Genomic DNA, 18657 nt, shown 5'->3' with positions numbered 1-18657 from the left:
GCATAAGTTGGGGGATGGCAGACATAAACTCAGCAAGCTGCAAGTCAGTTCTGTGTTACAGCTGTGGTGAAGAGGGGAGGCTGTGGTTCACCATGAGTGTAGCAATGGTCCTGGGTGTTGGGTCTTCCTAGTGGGAGCAGAGGTAGCAATGGTAGCTTCTCTGGGAAAGTGACATGTGGAACCCAGGCTGGAAATGAGCTTAAGTGAGTGAGGTAAGAACTGAGATGAGGACATCTCAGAATATGGATGGAGCCTGAGCGGAGTTCAGGATCAAAAGCTTAGGAATTTGAAGACCAGGGGAAGGAAGGCCTGTGTGGTCAGGGGCTTGGTTAGCAAGACAAAGGGAGGCAGGTCAAGTTCTCTAGGGTCTCACAGGGCCAAGGTAAGGACTTTGGGTTTTATGTTAAAAGCAGCAGGAATCTACCTCAACATTCTAAGCAGGGAATTAAAAAAAGATGACTGGCTGCTGTGAGGAGGACTGCAGGGGGCCAAGTGCAGAAGTGGAGTCTCTGCACAGCCTATGAGACCCTGAGGGGTGGACAGACAGAGCCTGGGCCTAGGCATGGGCCAGGGGCAGGGAGGGCCCAGGACACCTGATGTGTGCAGGGAGCTGTCAGATGACTTGGCACTAGTTAAGGATGTGGACGCTGGCACCCTAGCCACCTTCCCCTGGAACCTTCGACGAGGTCTGCACCAGAAGCTCACCAAGCCAGCTGGGCTCCTTGAGAGCACAGCACACATCCCTCTAGCTCTTCCCTGTATGCTGTATTCTGCTCAGGTGTAAGAGAGGAGCATGAGGGTTTACCATTTTTCTCAGTGATTCCAAAGCTGATGTATTAGAGATGATTGTTAAAATGCCATATGAGGATAAGCTATAGAGCAGATCTTACGCAGGTGAATTTATGTAAGTTGTGGGTAGGTAAGAATGTTAGAAGTTACTGAGTTGTCTAACAGCATCAGTTGCTTTTAAACCGTCCTTCTGGTTGCAGTTTGACGTGCACATGCAGTCTTATAAAAAATGAGCCACCAAGTGCTTTGTGAAACGTGCTTCCCCCATGGACACCAACTTGCAGGGAGCATATCCTGCAAGGCTTCAGTCACACTTTGTCTGTTTGTAGTTTAATTACTTAGGAAAACAGAATATTAATTTTGATATGTGATTAGAAAATTTTTTTTTGTAGGCTTTACCGCCAGCACCTGTTCAGAATCACACAAATAAGCATCAGGTATTCAATGCATCTCTTCAAGACCATATTTATCCGAGCTGTTTTGGGAATACTCCAGAGTGGAATAGTTCTAAATTTATAAGTCTTTGGGGATCAGAAGTGATGAATGATAAGAACTGGAATCCTGGCACTTTCTTGCCAGATACAATTTCTGGTAAGGAATTTGTTAAAACTTTCTTAAGATTTTAAAATAATCCGAGCTGAATAGATCACCATCTTTGTTGCAGTCTCCCCTGAAAGCCCAGGTGTAGCCATGTGGCTGCTGCCCCTCCCTCTGTCTCCAGCAGAGGCCAGGAGCTATCATCCCGCTCCATTCTTTCACATCTACCACCAGTTAGTCAGCCGTTGCATTGGCTGAACAGAGCAGGGCTCTGGCTCCGTGGCTGGTCATCAGCACGGTGGGCTGCACTGGCGCAGCCCCATGCTTTGCAGGGTCTGGTCTCCAAGGCTCATACCTAGTCTTTAGTTCTTGAGCAATGGAGACAGCCAGACCTCAGTCAGAGCACAGGGGCAAGAGGACAGGGCCATGGTCTGCTCAAATGCTATGACTTGAGTTCCTTTTCTCTGGTTTCCGAATTGACCCTACATGGGATCTCTCCCCTCCAAAGCTCCTTCCTCCCAGCTGCCTCAGCTGCTGAGCTCAGCTATCGCTTCAGTTTCAAGGTCAGGGGCTCCTGATGAGGGGCTGGTACCCATGCCTCCTCTCTGTCTTCCTGTGGCTAGAGCTCCTGGTAGCCCACACCCAGCCCTGCATGTGCTCAGAACAAAAGCTAGACTTGACATCCAATCTGTGCTTGGAAAGGATCTCTAACTGTGTGACCTTGGGCAAGTTGCTTAGCCTCTATGAGCCTCAGTTTCTTCATCTTTAGAACAGGAATAACAATATCAACCTCAGAAAGTAAGACATTAACTTTGGGAAGCACCTAGCACAGGAATTGGCACATAGTAGGTGCTCAATAAAATTTTTTTTCCCTAGAATTGACTAGCATCACCCCAGAGGAGTCATGACTTCAGTGGCAGCCCCAGTCTCAAGTGCTCAGCCCTCAGCATGCCCTTTAGGATTTCACTAAGGTTCTGTTTCTCTTAGAAGCCTTAATTTTCCCATTCTTCTCTGAAGGGAGTGACATATTAGGGCCAGCACTCTCGGAAGCAAGCCCTGGAACCCTTCCACCTCCATCTAGCAACGAGGCACCTGCAGTTTCGGATAGTAAAGAGAAAAAAAGTGCTACAAAAAAGAAGTGTTTGTACAATTTCCAAGATGCTTTTATGGAAGCAAACAAAGTTGTCATGGCCACCTCCTCCGCCACGTCCTCTGTGTCCTGCACAGCCACCACGGTGCAGTCAAGCAACAGCCAGTTCAAGGTGTCATCCAAGAGACCCCCTTCGATAGGTAAGGCCCAGTAACCCTTGGGACTCAGAGCCACTTGACTTAATTGCTTCTTCTGTCTGCACACTGTCTTTTACATGACCTAGCCAGAGACACAGATGTAACTAATGCACAAAAATGTTCATGCACAAAGTGCAGAACTCAGATTTTGATTAGAATTTCAGCTGTTATTCTGAATGCCCTGGACTTCACTGCACTGTATCTTACCTCGTCTCTCCACACTTACTGTTCGTGATGGGAAGAGGTCATTGCTTTCTGAGCATGTGATAGAATGCTTAGGAAGCGCTTTAGGAAAATGCCAAGTGGAAGAGAGCAGGTGTGAGTTGACAGGGCAGTCTGTCACTCAGCCTGCTGTTACTCATATTAATCAACTTACCAACAAAAGAAGGGGCCCGAAAGCCAGGCAGTGATCAGAGACCCTGGGCAGATATCAAAGGGACACAGGAGCTGACTTGAAGGGGACCTCATCAGTGAAAGTTGCAACAGTTTGAACATTAAAACAGTAACAGTAGACTGACTTATTAAAAGTAGGAGGAAGAGGAACAGTGTGGTGAATTCTAGCACGCAGAGAAAGACCTCCATAGGGATGCTCAAGGCAGCCAGTTGGAGGGGAAATGCTTTTTTTACAGAAGCACACTTATACTCAGTGTGTATAAGGATAGAAGCAGAAAGTCACCACTCGGCAACCAGCAGCATAGCAGCTGATTGAGGTCAGCGTTCAAGGGATGTTAAAAACGAGGGACAACAGTTCGGAGAATGCAACATTTCTCCGAAGGCACCCACAAGGACTGACCCATTACAGCCAGGGATGGGGGATCCTTCTAGAGGAAGCTGGCAGCCCCACTTCACAGGTGCAGAGCTGAAGATCTCAACTGTTGCTCCTTAATGTTGCTGTGAAAACATTAAGGATCCAGTTCATCTTGCAGGATTCATGCCTAGAGCACTTGACCTGACTGCAGTGAGACAAGATGATTCAGATTGTCGTGGCCTCTTAAAAATGCCAGTGTTGTGGGGCTGGGGTTGTGGCTCAGCGGTGGAACGCTTGCTTAGCACATGTGAAGTACTGGGTTCTAATCTCAGCACCACATAAAAACAAATAAATAAAATAAAGGTACTGTGTCCATGTACATCTTTAAAAAAAAAAAAAAAAAAAAAAATGCCCATGTTGAAAAAGGAAAAAAGTTCAGAAGAGTCTGGGGACATTGGGGCTGAAGTTCCTGGGGCATTGGAAGCCTGAGCCCACGCACACTGGGTGCCCATTGGATGGCAGCTTCGTGTTGGTGCACCCGAGCTCAAGCATAAGGCAAGTGCTGCTTACTCCAGATTTTAAGGCAGAAACAGTTGTGCATGTAGAGAAATAAAGTAAATATGACTAAGCACTAAATGGTGACAAAGTATGAATGGGTATTCTTTGCACTATTCCTTCAAATTTTCTCTAGGTGTGAACATTTTTAAAACAAAACATTGATGAAGAAAATGTAATTGTAAGAAACATGAATGTCTGTGTTTCCTCAGCCCTCGGCAGCCTCTCTCGCCTCTCTGTGTGCAGGTGATGTCTTTCATGGCCTCAGCAAGGAGGACCACAGACACTCAGCACCTGCTGCCCCAAGGAACAGCCCCACAGGCCTCACCCCCCTTCCAGCCCTCTCTCCTGCTGCGCTCTCCCCAGCCTCCGCACCTCACCTTGCAAATCTTGCAGCCTCATCATTCCCCAAAACTGCAACCACAGCTCCTGGGTTTGTGGACACGCGTAAGACCTTCTGCCCCGCCCCTGTGGCACCCCCACCCTCCACCACAGATGGCTCCATCAGCGCCCCTCCCAGCGTCTGCAGGTGAGCTACGAACCCCCAGGCCCAGTGGGGAGGGCTGAGGGCACATTGGAGACTGGGTGTTGTGCTGACCCAACATGGCTGCATGACTGTGCCCTGGGACCATGTTGTTGACAAGTCCTGTAAAATGCAGATGGAGTGCAGGGACCACCCCGACAGAGGCCACAGGGAGGGCTCCCATCTCAGCCCCTTTTGCAGAGGGAAGAGTAGAGGTCCTGGTTGCTGTGGACCTCTGGCCACTGGCAGCATCAGAAGTGTGACTCATTTGTTTTTAAGATGTGTTTGTTACCTGAATAGAATCAGAAGAATTTGTACAGCTTTTATTGTGAAGCAAAAACCATATGCCACAGGTATTTTTTTAAATAAAAGACCATGTCTGGCGACTGGGATTCTGGCTCAGTGGTAGAGTGCTTGCCTCGCATGTGTGAGGCACTGGGTTTGATCCTCAGCACCACATAAAATGAATAAATAAAGGTATTGTGTCCATCTACAACTGAAAAAAAAAAAATGTCACCTTTGAATTAGCCTGTTTGAAGTGCCCCCACCCCCACCTTAGTGTGGATGCAGTGGTAGCAGCAACGGGCAGGAAATAGAAGGAGGAGTTGCAGGGAAACTGTGTGCCTGTTCAGGGGCACCTAACCAGCACCAAGGGTGGCAGCTGGCACGCACGCAGTTCCTCCTGCCTGGACACCCAGGTCGCATAGCCACGCTGTCTTTGCTGACTGTATGTGGCTCTGTCGCCCCTCTACTGCCTCTGTCTGAAATGGACAGAGCAGCCGTAGTTTTGAGGAGCAGTGCTGAGTCAGTGCCTCCAGGGTGGGCTGCTGGCTAATAAGCTGTGTGTGGTCTTTGTAGTGACCCCGACTGTGAAGGGCACCGCTGCGAGAACGGCGTCTATGACCCCCAGCAGGATGATGGGGACGAGAGCGCAGAGGAGGACAGTTGCTCTGAGCACAGCTCCAGCACCTCGACGTCCACCAACCAGAAGGAGGGCAAGTACTGTGACTGCTGCTACTGTGAGTTCTTCGGACACGGCGGGGTGAGTGCCGGCGTGAGAGTGGGATGGCCTGAAGGCTCTTCCACAGGACTCTACATACAGCAGTTAAAACTAAGATACGGCCACTGCCACGTTGAGTCTATCTTAAAGAAATGGGATTTCATTACTGCAATTTTATATGATTTTTTTTAAGTAGTCAATGAAGTAGAGGTCCCCCTGAATACCAGCAGTATGGAATTGCTCACCAAGCAACAACTGCATAGAGGAGAATTGTGCAGTCGCTTGCCAGCAGTGCTGTGTGTACAGCCGAGTCCTCTTGTTGAACAAATGACACCAAGGGTGTTTACACCTACGTGCTCGGACATCTTTCCAGAACCAGTAATACTGTCTCTACCAGCAAATGCTACCCTGCTTCCTACAGGAACAGCTGCGGAAATGGAGGCACATGCAGTTGTACTTTTCCTGCTGTGGTTCTGTCTGCATTTCCTAAAGTGTGCACATGATTACTTTTAAGAGGCTTGGCGATAGGACCAGGGGGCATTGTTTTTCCCTTTTCAGCCTGAAAAAGAAACCTGCAAGCAGATGGAAAGATATTGCAGACAGATTTATTTATTGACATGAATTAAATTTAAAAAAAAAAAAAAAAAGATTAATTAGTACATGTAATTGTTTCTTTTTAGTTTAAAAAATTTGTATATGTGTATTTTACCAGGTTTTCACAAACATATAAAACTTGAGGGGGAGTGCCAAAAACACCTTTTAAGTTAGTGATAGGTGGTGGTTCTGCCATTTGTTTATTTCCTTGTTTTTCACAAGAGCATGCACTAGTTAAGTAATTTTTTTAAGAAGTTATTTTTGGAGATGTTTTAAGGTTTGTTAAATTGGAACTGTGCTCTTCTGTGTCCCAGCCTCCCGCTGCACCCACAAGTAGAAATTATGCCGAAATGCGGGAAAAGCTTCGTTTGCGGCTGACCAAGAGGAAAGAAGAACAGCCGAAAAAAATGGATCAGATCTCAGAACGAGAAAGTGTTGTTGACCATCGAAGGGTAGAGGATTTGCTGCAGTTTATAAACAGCTCAGAGACCAAGCCAGTAAGCAGTACTCGGGCGGCCAAGCGCGCAAGGCATAAGCAGAGAAAGGCAAGTGCGGCTCTGGGTACGAGAGTGCTGGCCCAGGAGGGCGGGGTTGGAGCTTGTTGACATGCCGGCCCTGTTGCTTCGAGAGCCCCTGTCTTTGTCCAGTGGCCTGCACTGGGAGTTAGTTAAAACTTTACTTTGTATGTATTTTCAGGAAACCACTTCCTTTCTGTGTCATGGGTTTTTAGCAGAAAACCTTTCTGTGTCATGGGTTTTTAGTAGACTCACACAAGCCTTTGGATCCTATGCTAGCCACCATAGGAATAGCAGTAGACCCTGCAGCTCTGTGGGCACCTTCTTTCCCAAGGAGTTAGAAAAAAAGGGTCTCTCGGGGTGGAGAATAGAGGAAGACCCCTGTGGGTGCCTTTGATATGTGATGGGGCAGGACTATTAGCTTCCAGACACTGGCCATTCCAGATTTGACCAGAACATGTCCTTGACATAAAGAGGAGAAGAGTGAGGTGAAGCAACCAGCCTTGGTGGAAAACCCTGGGCAGTTCCCACCTCACCAGAGGGCATGTCGTGTCACAAGAAGCGGATGTCTGCTAACCCAGTAACAGGACTGAGAGTAGACCTAGCATGTAGCCCGTGAGGTGAGCAGAACTTTCAGAGGTTATGGAAATGGATCTATTTTTTACCACCACCACCGCCCCCCATAAAAATTCTCTTGGAAGATCTACAGAGTCCCTGTACCAGAGCAATTCCAAGAGCCTCCTCGTTTCAGCTCCTGAAAAGTGTCTGGTTCCAAGAGCCAGTCCCAAGGAGGCATACTTTGGCTGCATATAGAGAGGAATTTATAAACAAGAGTTCTGACAGTAGGACAGTTGACTTGGGAAGAGCAAAGTCCCTGCCTTTAGGGTGGTCAGACAGACATGAGAACGTTGCCACTGGGGAGCAGAGGTTGGGCCACAGGTCCTGTATTGCTGCTCTCAGCCTCATCCTGCAAGATTCTGAGGTGATTCTTCACAAGGCAGATGAGCCACCACAGTCCTAAACAGGAGGTCCACCCCGACTCTGAGGGCTAATCAGGGATTTGGGGAGGGGGGCCTTTGCTGGGCTCAGAAAATCTTGAGTTTGCTCAGCCCACTCAGGGATAGCAAGGCGGGTTCTCTGCCCAGAGTGGTCACTGGCCCTGGAGACCTTCCAGTGCTTCATAGGGATTCTCTCCACTGCAGGCTCCTGCTCTGGACCTCAAAGGCAATCTGGATCCAGATCTGCACAGTGCTTCTGTTGGTCTAGCTGAACTCTGGAAGCTGATGCTAGAGGTGGAGCTCAGCACTTGCCCACCCTCATGTGATCTCCTCCTGTGACTCTACCCAGCACTATTTTATGGGGCAGCCCACAGGTCACAAACTTGGCTGGTTTTTGAAATGGAGGCAGTTGTACCCCTGTAGTCTCCATCCTGGAGTAGGCACACTGATAGGCCTGTGCTGGGGGAGCCGCTTTGCTGGAAACTAGGGCCTCTGCCCAAAGGTGTCCAGACTTCTTTTTGTGGTCTGGAACATGATGTGGACCTCACACCAGCACGTAGGTTAACATGCAATCTGTGAATGTCAAGTGGACACCACCCAGCCTACCCATGTGTGCCTGTGTGTGCAGTGATACAGGCAGCTGACAGCACAGGGCGCCTGCAGGAGCTACCCATGAGATCCTGCCTGCAGGGAGCACTCCCCTTTCGCTATATGAAACAAGTGTTTCAGATCACTTTTACTTGACTTGTCAAACTAAATTTTTAAAAATGTCATTGTCAGGGCTGGGTCTGGGGTACAAGTCAGTGATAGAGTGCTTGCCTAGCAGGCACAAGGCCCAGGGTTGGAGCCCCAGCACCACAAAAACAGCAAAAAGCAAAACAATAGCATTTTTAAGTTTTTGTTTTGTTTTGTTTTAAAGTACAAAGTACTCAATGAGTACTGTTTTAAAATAATTTTTTAAAGTTTTTGATGGACCTTTATTTTTATTTATTTACATGTGGTACTGAGAATTGAACCCAGTACCTCACACGTGCTTAGGCAAGTGCGCTACCACTGAACCACAACCCCCCAGCCCCATTATAAGTTTTAACTACAATTTTTAATTTAAATTTATCAAAAGAAGATTTTTCTCTTTAAAATCTGGTGCAGAATAGAGTCCAGTGGTGCCTGCCTGTAGTTTCAGCTACTCAAGAGCCTAAAGCTGGAGGTTCACTTGAGCCCTGGGACAGCCTGGGCAACATAGCAAGACTGTCTCAAAAATGTATTTGAATATACACACATACATGCATGTGTGTATATGTACTTATATTTACAATTTTATTTTTTAAAAAAATAGTTTAAACCTGGGACTGAATCCAGGGCACTTAACCACTGAACCACATCCCCAGCTCTGTATTTTTTTGTTTTAAGACAGGGTCTTGATAAGTTGCTGAGGCTGACCTTGAATTTACAATCCTCCTACCTCAGCTTCCTGAATCTCTGGCATTACAGGCGGGTGCCACCACACCTGGCTTAGGCAAAACTAGCCTTTTTGGAGTTCAGTAGTGGAGGAAGGCATGCTTATTCTTTTTTTTTATTTTTTATTTTTTTATTGTAAACAAATGGGATACATGTTGTTTCAGTTTGTACATGGAGTAACAGCATACTATTTGCATATTCATATATTTACATAGAGTAATGATGTTTGATTCATTTCGTTATTTTTTTCCTTCCCCCCCACCCTCCCACCTCTCTTTTCCCTCTATACAGTCCCTCCTTCCTCCATTCTTGTCCCCCTCCCACCCCCCATTAAGTGTCATCATCCGCTTATCGGTGAGATCATTCGCCTTTTGGATTTTTGAGATTGGCTTATCTCACTTAACATGATATTCTCCAATTTCATCCATTTGCCTAAAAATGCCATAATTTTATTATTCTTTATAGCTGAGTAATATTCCATTGTATATATATCACACTTTCTTTATCCGTTCATCAATTGAAGGGTATCTAGGTTGGTTCCATAGTCTGGCTATTGTGAATTGAGCCGCTATGAACATTGATGTGGCTGAATCTCTGTAGTATGCTGATCTTAAGTCCTTTGGGTATAGGCCGAGGAGTGGGATAGCTGGGTCAAATGGTAGGTCCATTCCAAGTTTTCTAAGGAATCTGCACACTGCTTTCCAGAGTGGCTGCACTAATTTGCAGTCCCACCAGCAATGTATGAGTGTACCTTTTTCCCCACATCCTCTCCAACACCTATTGTTGCTTGTATTCTTGATAATCACCATTCTAATTGGGGTGAGATGGAATCTTCTTGTAGTTTTGATTTGCATTTCTCTTATTACTAAAGATGGTGAACATTTTTTCATAAATCTGTTGATTGCTTGTACATCTTCTTCTGTGAAGTGTCTGTTCATGTCCTTAGCCCATTTGTTGATTGCGTTATTTGTATTCTTGGTGTAGAGTTTTTTGAGTTCTTTATATATTCTGGAAATTAGTGCTCTATCTGAAGTATGAGTGGCAAAGATATTCTTCCACTCCGTAGGCTCTCTCTTCACATTGCTGATAGTTTCCTTTGCTGAGAGAAAGCTATTTAGTTTGAATCTATCCCAGTTATTGATTCTTGCTTTTATTTCTTGTGCTATGGGAGTCCTGTTAAGGAAGTCTGATCCTAAGCCAACAAGGTGAAGATTTGGACCTACTTTTTCTTCTATAAGATGCAGGGTCTCTGGTCTGATTTCAAGGTCCTTGATCCATTGTGAGTTGAGTTTTGTGCAGGGTGAGAGATAGGGGTTTAGTTTCATTCTGTTGCATATGGATTTCCAGTTTTCCCAGCACCATTTGTTGAAGAGGCTATCTTTTCTCCATTGCATATTTTTGGCACCTTTGTCTAGTATTAGAAAATTCTATTTCTTTGGGTTTGTGTCCATGTCCTCTATTCTGTACCATTGATCTACCTATTTTGGTGCCAATACCATGCTGTTTTTGTTACTGTCGCTTTGTAGTATAGTTGAAGTTCTGGTATTGTGATACCCCCTGTTTCATTCTTCCTGCTAAGGATTGCTTTAGCTATTCTGGGTTTCTTATTCTTCCAGAAATTTCATGATTGCTTGCTCTATTTCTGTGAGGTACATCATTGGAATTTTAATTGGAATTGCATTGAATCTGTATAGCACTTTTGGTAATATGGCCATTTTGACAATGTTAATTCTGCCTATCCAAGAACATGGGAAATCTTTCCATCTTCTAAGGTCTTCCTTAATTTCTTTCTTCAGTGTTTTGTACTTTTCATTGTAGAGATCTTTTACCTCTTTGGTTAGATTGATACCCAAGTATTTTTTTTTTTGAGGCTATTGCAAATGGAGTTGTTTTCCTCATTTCCCTTTCAGCTGTTTCATGGCTTGCATATAAAAATGCTGTAGATTTATGCGTGTTGATTTTATAGCCTGCTATTTTGCTGAATTCATTGATGAGGTCTAGAAGTTTTCTGGAGGAGGTTTTTGGATCCTCTAAATATAGAATCATGTCATCCGCAAATAGTGACAGCTTAAGTTCCTATTTTCCTATTTGTATCCCTTTAATTTCTTTAGTCTGCCTAATTGCTCTGGCTACAGTTTCGAGGACAATGTTGAATAGAAGTGGTGAAAGAGGACATCCCTGTCTTGTTCCAGTTTTTAAAGGGAATGGTTTCAGCTTTTCTCCATTAAGAATGATGTTGGCCCATGGGCTTAGCATAAATAGCCTTTACAATGTTGAGGTATGTTCCTACTATCCCTATTTTTTCTAGTGTTTTCAGCATGAAGGGGTGTTATATATTGTCAAATGCTTTTTCTGCATCAATTGAAATAACCATATGATTCTTATCCTTAAGTCTATTGACATGATGGATTACGTTTATTGATTTACAAATGTTGAACCATCCTTGCATTCCAGGAATGAACCCCACTTGATCGTGGTGCACAATTTTCTTAATATGTTTTTGAATACGGTTTGCCAATATTTTGTTCCTTAACAAAATCTTTGCATCTATATTCATCAAGATTATTGGTCTAAAATTTTCTTTCCTTGATGTGTCTTTTCCTGGTTTGGGTATGAGGGTGATATTAGCTTCATAGAATGAGTTCGGTAGGGTACCCTTCTTTTCTATTTCCTGGAGTACTTTGAGAAGTATTGGAATGAGTTCTTCTTTGAAGGTGTTGTAGAACTCGGCTGAGAATCGTCTGGTCCTGGGCTTTTCTTGGATGGTAGATTTTTAATGGCTTCTTCTATTTCATTGCTTGATATTGATCTGTTTAAATTGAGTATGTCCTCCTGGTTCAGTTTGGGAGGAGCATATGTCTCTAGAAATTTGTCAATGTCTTTGGTACTTTCTATTTTGTTGGAATACAGATTTTCAAAGTAGCTTCTCATTATGTTCTGTATCTCAGTGGTGTGTGTTGTGATATTTCCTTTTGCATCATGAATTTTAGTAATTTGAGTCTTCTCTCTACTTCTCTTTGTTAGTGTGGCTAAGGGTTTGTCTATTTTGTTTAGTTTCTCAAAGAACCAACTTTTTTGTTATGTCAATTTTTTTAATAGTTTCTTTTGTTTCAATTTCATTTATTTCAGCTCTGATTTTAATTATTTCCTGTCTTCTACTACTTTTGCTGTTATTCTCTTCTTCTTCTTCTAGGGCTTTGAGCTGTAATGTTAGGTCATTTAATTGTTGACTTTTCATTCTTTTCTGGAATGCGCTCCATGCAATGAATTTTTCTCTTAGTACCGCTTTCATAGTGTCCCAGAGATTTTGATATGTTGTATCATCATTCTCATTGACCTCTAAGAATTTTTTAATCTCCTCCCTGATGTTTCCTGTTATCCATGTTTCATTCAATAGCATATTATTTAGTCTCCAAGTGTTGGAGTAATTTCCTTTTTTTACTTTGTCATTGATTTCTACTCTCAGTCCATTATGATCTGATAGAACACAAGGCAGTATCTCTATTTTTTTGCATTTCCTAAGGGCTGCTTTGTGGCATAACACATGGTCTATTTTTGAGAAGGTTCCATGTGCTGCTGAGAAGAAAGTGAATCCATTCGTTGATGGATGGAATATTCTATATATGTCTATTAAGTCTAGGTTATTGATTGTGTTATTGAGTTCTATGGTTTCTTTGGTTGGATTTTGTTTGGAAGATCTATCTAGTGGTGACAGCGATGCGTTAAAGTCGCCCAGAATTATTGTGTTGTGGTCTATGTGATTCTTGAAATTGAGAAGGATTTGTTTGATGTACAGAGATGCACCATTGTTTGGGGCATAAATATTTACTATCGTTAATGTCTTCCTGATTTATGGTTCCCTTAAGCAGTATGAAGTGTCCTTTATCCCTTCTGACTAACCTTGGCTTGAAGTCCACTTTATCTGATATAAGGATGGAAACCACTGCTTTTTTACTGAGTCCATGTGCATGGTAGGTTTTTCCCATCCTTTCACCTTTAGTCTGTGGATGTCTTTTTCTATGAGATGAGTCTCTTGCAGGCAGCATATTGTTGGGTCTTTCTTTTTCATCCATTCTGCCAGTCTGTGTCTTTTGATTGATGAGTTTAGGCCATTAACGTTCAGGGTTATTATTGAGAAATGATTTGTATTCCCAGTCATTTGGACTTATTTTTGGTTTTTAAGTTGGCTTGGTTTCTCCTTTGAGTGGTTTTTCTCTAAGGTAGTTCCTCCCTTTGCTGACCTCCATTGTTGTTTTTCATTTCCTCTTCATGGAATATTTTGTTGAGAACGTTCTGTAGTGCAGGCTTTCTATTTGTAAATTCTTTTAACTTTTGTTTATCATGGAAGGATTTTATTTCATCTTCAAATCTGAAGGTTAGTTTTGCTGGGTATAGGATTCTTGGTTGGCAACCATGTTCTTTGAGAGCTTGAAATATGTTGTTCCAGGCCCTTCTAGCTTTTAGAGTCTGGGCTGAGAAGTCTGCTGCTAACTGTATTGGTCTCCCCTATATATAATCTGATGCTTTTCTCTCGCAGCCTTCAAAATCCTATCTTTATTTTGAATGTAAGGCATTTTCATTATCATGTGCCTTGGTGTGGATCTGTTGTGATTCTGTGCATTTGGTGTTCTGTAAGCCTCTTGTATTTGATTTTCCATTTCATTCTTCAGGTTTGGGAAATTTTCTGATATTATTTCATTGAATAGGTTGTTCATTCCTTTGGTTTGTACCTCTGTGCCTTCTTCAATCCCAATAATTCTTAAATTTGGTCTTTTCATGATGTCCAATAGTTCTTGGAGATTCTGTTCATTTTCTCTGTTTGGGCAACTTTATTTTTAAGATTCAATATTTTGTCTTCATTGTCTGAGGTTCTGTCTTCCAAGTGGTCTAATCTTTTGTTGATGCTTTCCATTGAGTTTTTTATTTGGTTTATTGTCTCCTTCATTTCAAGGATTTCCGTTTGGGTTTTTTTTGAGAATCTGTATCTGTTTGTTGAAATGATCTTTTGCTTCCTGCAGTTTCTCTGTCAGCTTATTGGTATTATCATTCATTGCCTGCATTTGCTCTCTTATCTCATCCTTTGCTTCGCGAATCATCTTAATCATGTATAATCTGAAGTCCTTTTCTGACATTTCTTCTAACATACTGTCATTGGATTCTATTACTATAGAATCTAGATTTGTTTGGATCATTTTCTTCCCTTGTTTTTTCATGTTGTTCATGTATCTTCCCGTCTAGCAGTGCAGATCTGGGGTATTGCAGATTTCCCCCTATAGGTTTATAGTGGCCCTATAGGTTTCCAAAACCCTTTCTTTAAGGGGAGATCAATATTAGCAGTGCCCAAATCAGACACTATGCAATCCTAGACCAAATAGCCCCTATGGGGACAGTAACAAAATTGTCATAATAAACAAAATGTGTTCAAATGTTATCTTCGGTAAAACAAACAGGTTGCAATAATGTCTGCAGTTTCTAATGGAGGACAAAGAGGATGCAGAGGGATGTAGAATATGGCTGTTAGTGGGATAATAAAAGAATATACAGAGGTTCTAGAAAATAGAAAGGGTGAGAGTGTAATTAAAAGAAATCGGATGTTAGCATGTAAATAAGGGAGAAAGCCACTCTGAGGGAACAGGTAAACAGAACGAAAAGAAAGCAAGAAACAAAGAAATAAAATTAGTTTTTTTTTTTTTTTATAAAAGGAGAAAAAAGAAAATCTACTGTATAACAGTCATATACTAATGAAACTTCCCAGTGTTCAGTAGCCTGATGTATGAGAGGTACCTGACAATGAGCTTCAAGCCTCCAGCGGGCGTCTCAGGATGGAATTTGCCCCACCTGAAGTTCGGAGCTATGGCTTCCAGGATTATCCAAGATGGCTGCTCTGGCTTCCAATTGTGTTGGCAAATGGGGAGCTGCAGCTCAGGGGTGGACATGGTCAGCTGGAGGTCCTGGAGACAGGATGCAGTTGGTCCGACAGTGGTCCTGGAGGTTGGGTGTGTTTGGTGTGGTTGTGGGATCCAGGAGGCCGGGTGAAATCAGTTGGTCTGGGTTTCCGGTGATAGAGCATAGTCAGTTGGTCTGGGGGTCCTGGCGGCAGGGAGCAGTCAGTTGATGTGAGGGCCCCAGAGGCAGGGAGTGATCGGTCGGGCTGAGGGATCCTGGAGACCGGACTCACTCAGTCCGGCCAGGGGTCCTACAGGGCCTGGCTGTTGTCTCAAAATGGCGGCAGCCACGTGTAATCAAAAACCTGCAGGTACTGTTAACAGTGAACTTCCAGGCAGCAGCAGGCAGCTGGTTCTCCACTGGCGGTCTGCGGTTAGTCTGCTGGCAGCTCCCGCCTTTTTCAACCTCATCTAGATGTGGTGTTGAGTTTTGCTAAATTCTGCCGGTGCCGCATAGAGGGCTTGGATTCCCTGCGGACCATACCAGTGGGAGTGCGCTCCCCTAGGTCTCACCCGGGCCTGCAGGGAGAGCGGAACAAGCTGGCATGCTTATTCTTAATGACTTTCATTTGTTGGTAAACAGAAGTAGTTTCCATTTACACTCCTGGAATATGTATCACCAGTAAATTGCAGTCTTCACTAGGGATAAAATTAATTTCCTTGTCAAGTTTCACAGCAGAGGCGAAGTGATGCCTTATTTGCCATGTAACATTTAATTTTTTATTTTTTATTTATTTTTTTTTTTTTTTTATCTTTCACACTCAAAATACATTGGGACTTTGGTGTATCTGCCAGGGAGGGAAGGATTTTATAGTTTTGTACACCTTTTGCACATGTTCTGTTGATGCAGGTGAATGTAGCAGCCCTGGCACCCACTAGGCAGGTGAGCTTGCTGAGAGCTCAATCTGCATGACAAGTGGTCATGTTGTTGGTCCTCTGTGAACCAAATTTTGTCATCCACCTGTCTGGGTAGCACATGTAAGGAGCATCCAGGCTCCCAGACTCAGCCAGAGGATCTAAGGCAATTTTCATCAATTTTCCCACCCACATCCTCACACTCCTGTAAAAATAAGCATTTTCCTTGATAGATACATGAAATCTAACCATCTTTAGGGCAAAATAATTGGAAATAGGTGTGTTTTAAGTTTCTGACTTCTTTCATTTTTTAAACTTAATTTTCTGTAAAGTTTTTAGAATTCTTACTGTGATCTTAAGCTACCTATTTCTTCTCTTTCGCATCTGTAGCTGGAGGAGAAGGCACGCCTGGAAGCTGAGGCCAGGGCACGGGAGCATCTGCACCTCCAGGAGGAGCAGAGGCGGCGCGGGGAAGAGGAGGAGGAGGAGGAAGAGGAGGAGGAACATCATTTTAAGGAAGAATTTCAGCAGCTTCAAGAGCTTCAGAAGCTAAGAGCTGTAAAGAAGAAGAAGAAGGAAAGGCCGAGTAAAGACTGTCCCAAACTGGACATGCTTGCTAGAAACTTCCAGGCAGTGACAGAGTCTGTCCCTAGCTCTGAAAACATTCACAATGGCTCAGTAGAGCAAATCGAAGAACCAGAAACCTCATCTCTCTCCCCTTCAAGACATGTGAACCACTCAGAGCCCAGGCCAGGTCTGGGAGCTGATGGGGATGCTGCAGACCCCATCGAGGCCACAGACTCCAAGCTCCTCCTCCCCAGGGAGGTCAATGGGAAGCAGCATGAGCCACTGGCTTTTTTCTTTGACATGATGCATCACCATAAAGAGGGAAATGGGAAACAGAAGCTAAAGCAGACCAGTAAGGCCAGTATTGAGCCAACAAGGAAGCCCATGGAGCTCCCCAAAGCCACAGAGGGACAGCCCAAGCCCCGGGTCCAGACTGAGGCAAAGGCTAAAGTGGTTGACCTCACTTCCCTCGCAGAGCAGAAAAGAGAAGAGAGAAAAGTCAATAGTAATAACAATAACAAAAAACAACTGAACCACGTCAAGGAGGAAAAGTCAAACCCAGCCCTCCCAGAACCCTCCTCTCCCAGCCAGCATCAGCAGAATGGGCGGCTGATACTGGCAGACTCTCCCCAGCCAAAGGGCAAGAACAAGAAAAGTAAGAAGAAGAAAGGAGAGAGAGCCAGCAGTTCAATTGGTAAATACAGAATGGGGAGTGTTTCTAGCCTGTGGTGGTTATTATTCTGTGTGAGACATGGTCAACATGAGACAGGCACTGGGCCTGGCCTCTGTGACAGCCACCCTGGCTCTTACCTGTCCTTGGCTGTGTACTTTTTGTGACTTTTTCAGTGAGGGACCTGTAGTCATGGTTGTTATATTTTTGTTATTTTGAAACACTTTTAGACTTATCAAAAAGAGTATGCAGATTTTTTCTGAATATTTTTGAATATTTGTGGTGGTTGAACCTGCAGATGGGGGACTGACAGGGCTGACTGTAATGTGCCTCCCATCCATGAGGAGATTAACTGTGACCCTAGGTTGAGGTGTATCTGTCCAGTCTCTCTGTAGTCAGGTTGATGTTTCTCCTCTATGACCCTTAAGCTAATGTCTGTGCTATGAACTAGGGGTCCCCAGGGTCCTGGTGTGCTCTCTTGCCTTCTCCCTTGCCATACCGGCGGCAGTGCCTCTGTCGAGTCCCGCTGTCCACCACACACCTACTGACTCACTCAGCACTAGAATACACATGAAGAACTTTCAGAGTTGCCAACCCTTGCCATTGTGGAAACTGTGAACTCACCTGTTCTTGCTTTTTCTCCTTTTTTATATACTTAATGTATTCTGGGAAATGTTCCAAATTAGTTCATAGAGATTTTCCTCATTCTTCTTACAGCTACCTAGTATTTGTATTTTACATGTCTGCAGTTTTTTAAAAATATTTTTGTCAGTGGATATTTATCTATTTATCTATCTATTTATTTATTTATGTTGCTGAGAATTGAACCCAGTGCTTCACACATGGTAGGCAAGTGCTCTGCCACTGAGCTACAGTCCCAACCCCAAATGTCTACAGTTTATTTGACTGTTCCCCTATGTGCAGCAGTTAAGGTTGCTTCCAGTACTTTGTAATTATAAACAGTGCTACAGTGAATACTGTTGTGTGTGTCTGTTTTCAAGTTGTTCCGAAGTGTATCTTCATGATAATTTCTTGAGAGAGGGAGTGCTGGGTCAAAAGGTAAGTTTGTAGGTAGTTTTGCTAAGTCACTTCCAAGTTCTACCTCAAACCCCCTAGTCAGTCCTACGCAGTAGTGTCTGGTTAGATTTGCCACAATCCAGCCCACAGAGTACTTTTTCAGGATTGATTTAATTATTTATTTTTGGTGGTACTGGCGATGGAATCCTGAACCTTACTTGTGCTGTGCAAAAGCTGTCCTCTGAGCTACATCTCTAGTAGTTCCAGTTGTATGACACCATACCTGGCCAGAATTTTTTTTTTTCTTTTTCTTGGAATACTAGGGATTGAATCCAGGGCCTTGCTCATGTTAGGCAAGCACTGAGCTACATCTCCAGCCCCTTTTTTAAAGTATTGAGACAGGATCTTGCCAAGGTGCCCAGGCTGGCCTTAAACTTGGGATCCTCCTGCCTCCTCCTCCAAAATAGCAGGGATTACAGGTGTGCACCACTGCACCTGCCTTGTTTATTCTATTTTTGAGGATTCTCTATATATTAGGGGTATTGGCCTTTTAACTGTGGAATATGCTACATTTTCTCCCAATTCATATGTTGTCTTCT

General features: G+C 43.9%; 1 protein-coding gene across 11 annotated transcripts in view; it reads left to right on the top strand.

Moving 5' to 3' along the window:
* Nucleotides 1–18657, top strand: part of FAM193A (family with sequence similarity 193 member A) — a 154299-nt gene that overhangs the window by 118427 nt on the left and 17215 nt on the right. For all 11 annotated transcript variants that reach the window (XM_079154370.1, XM_079154369.1, XM_079154378.1 and 8 more), the window contains 6 exons: nucleotides 1182–1380; nucleotides 2344–2616; nucleotides 4163–4445; nucleotides 5298–5481; nucleotides 6348–6578; nucleotides 16195–17065. In XM_079154370.1, coding sequence (XP_079010496.1) covers nucleotides 1182–1380; nucleotides 2344–2616; nucleotides 4163–4445; nucleotides 5298–5481; nucleotides 6348–6578; nucleotides 16195–17065 — 2041 coding nt within the window. The remainder of the gene's footprint in view (nucleotides 1–1181; nucleotides 1381–2343; nucleotides 2617–4162; nucleotides 4446–5297; nucleotides 5482–6347; nucleotides 6579–16194; nucleotides 17066–18657) is intronic.

Source organism: Sciurus vulgaris, assembly GCF_902686455.1.
Source record: "Sciurus vulgaris genome assembly, chromosome: 9".
Taxonomy (NCBI): domain Eukaryota; kingdom Metazoa; phylum Chordata; class Mammalia; order Rodentia; family Sciuridae; genus Sciurus; species Sciurus vulgaris.
This window is presented reverse-complemented; position numbering and strand designations above follow the sequence as displayed.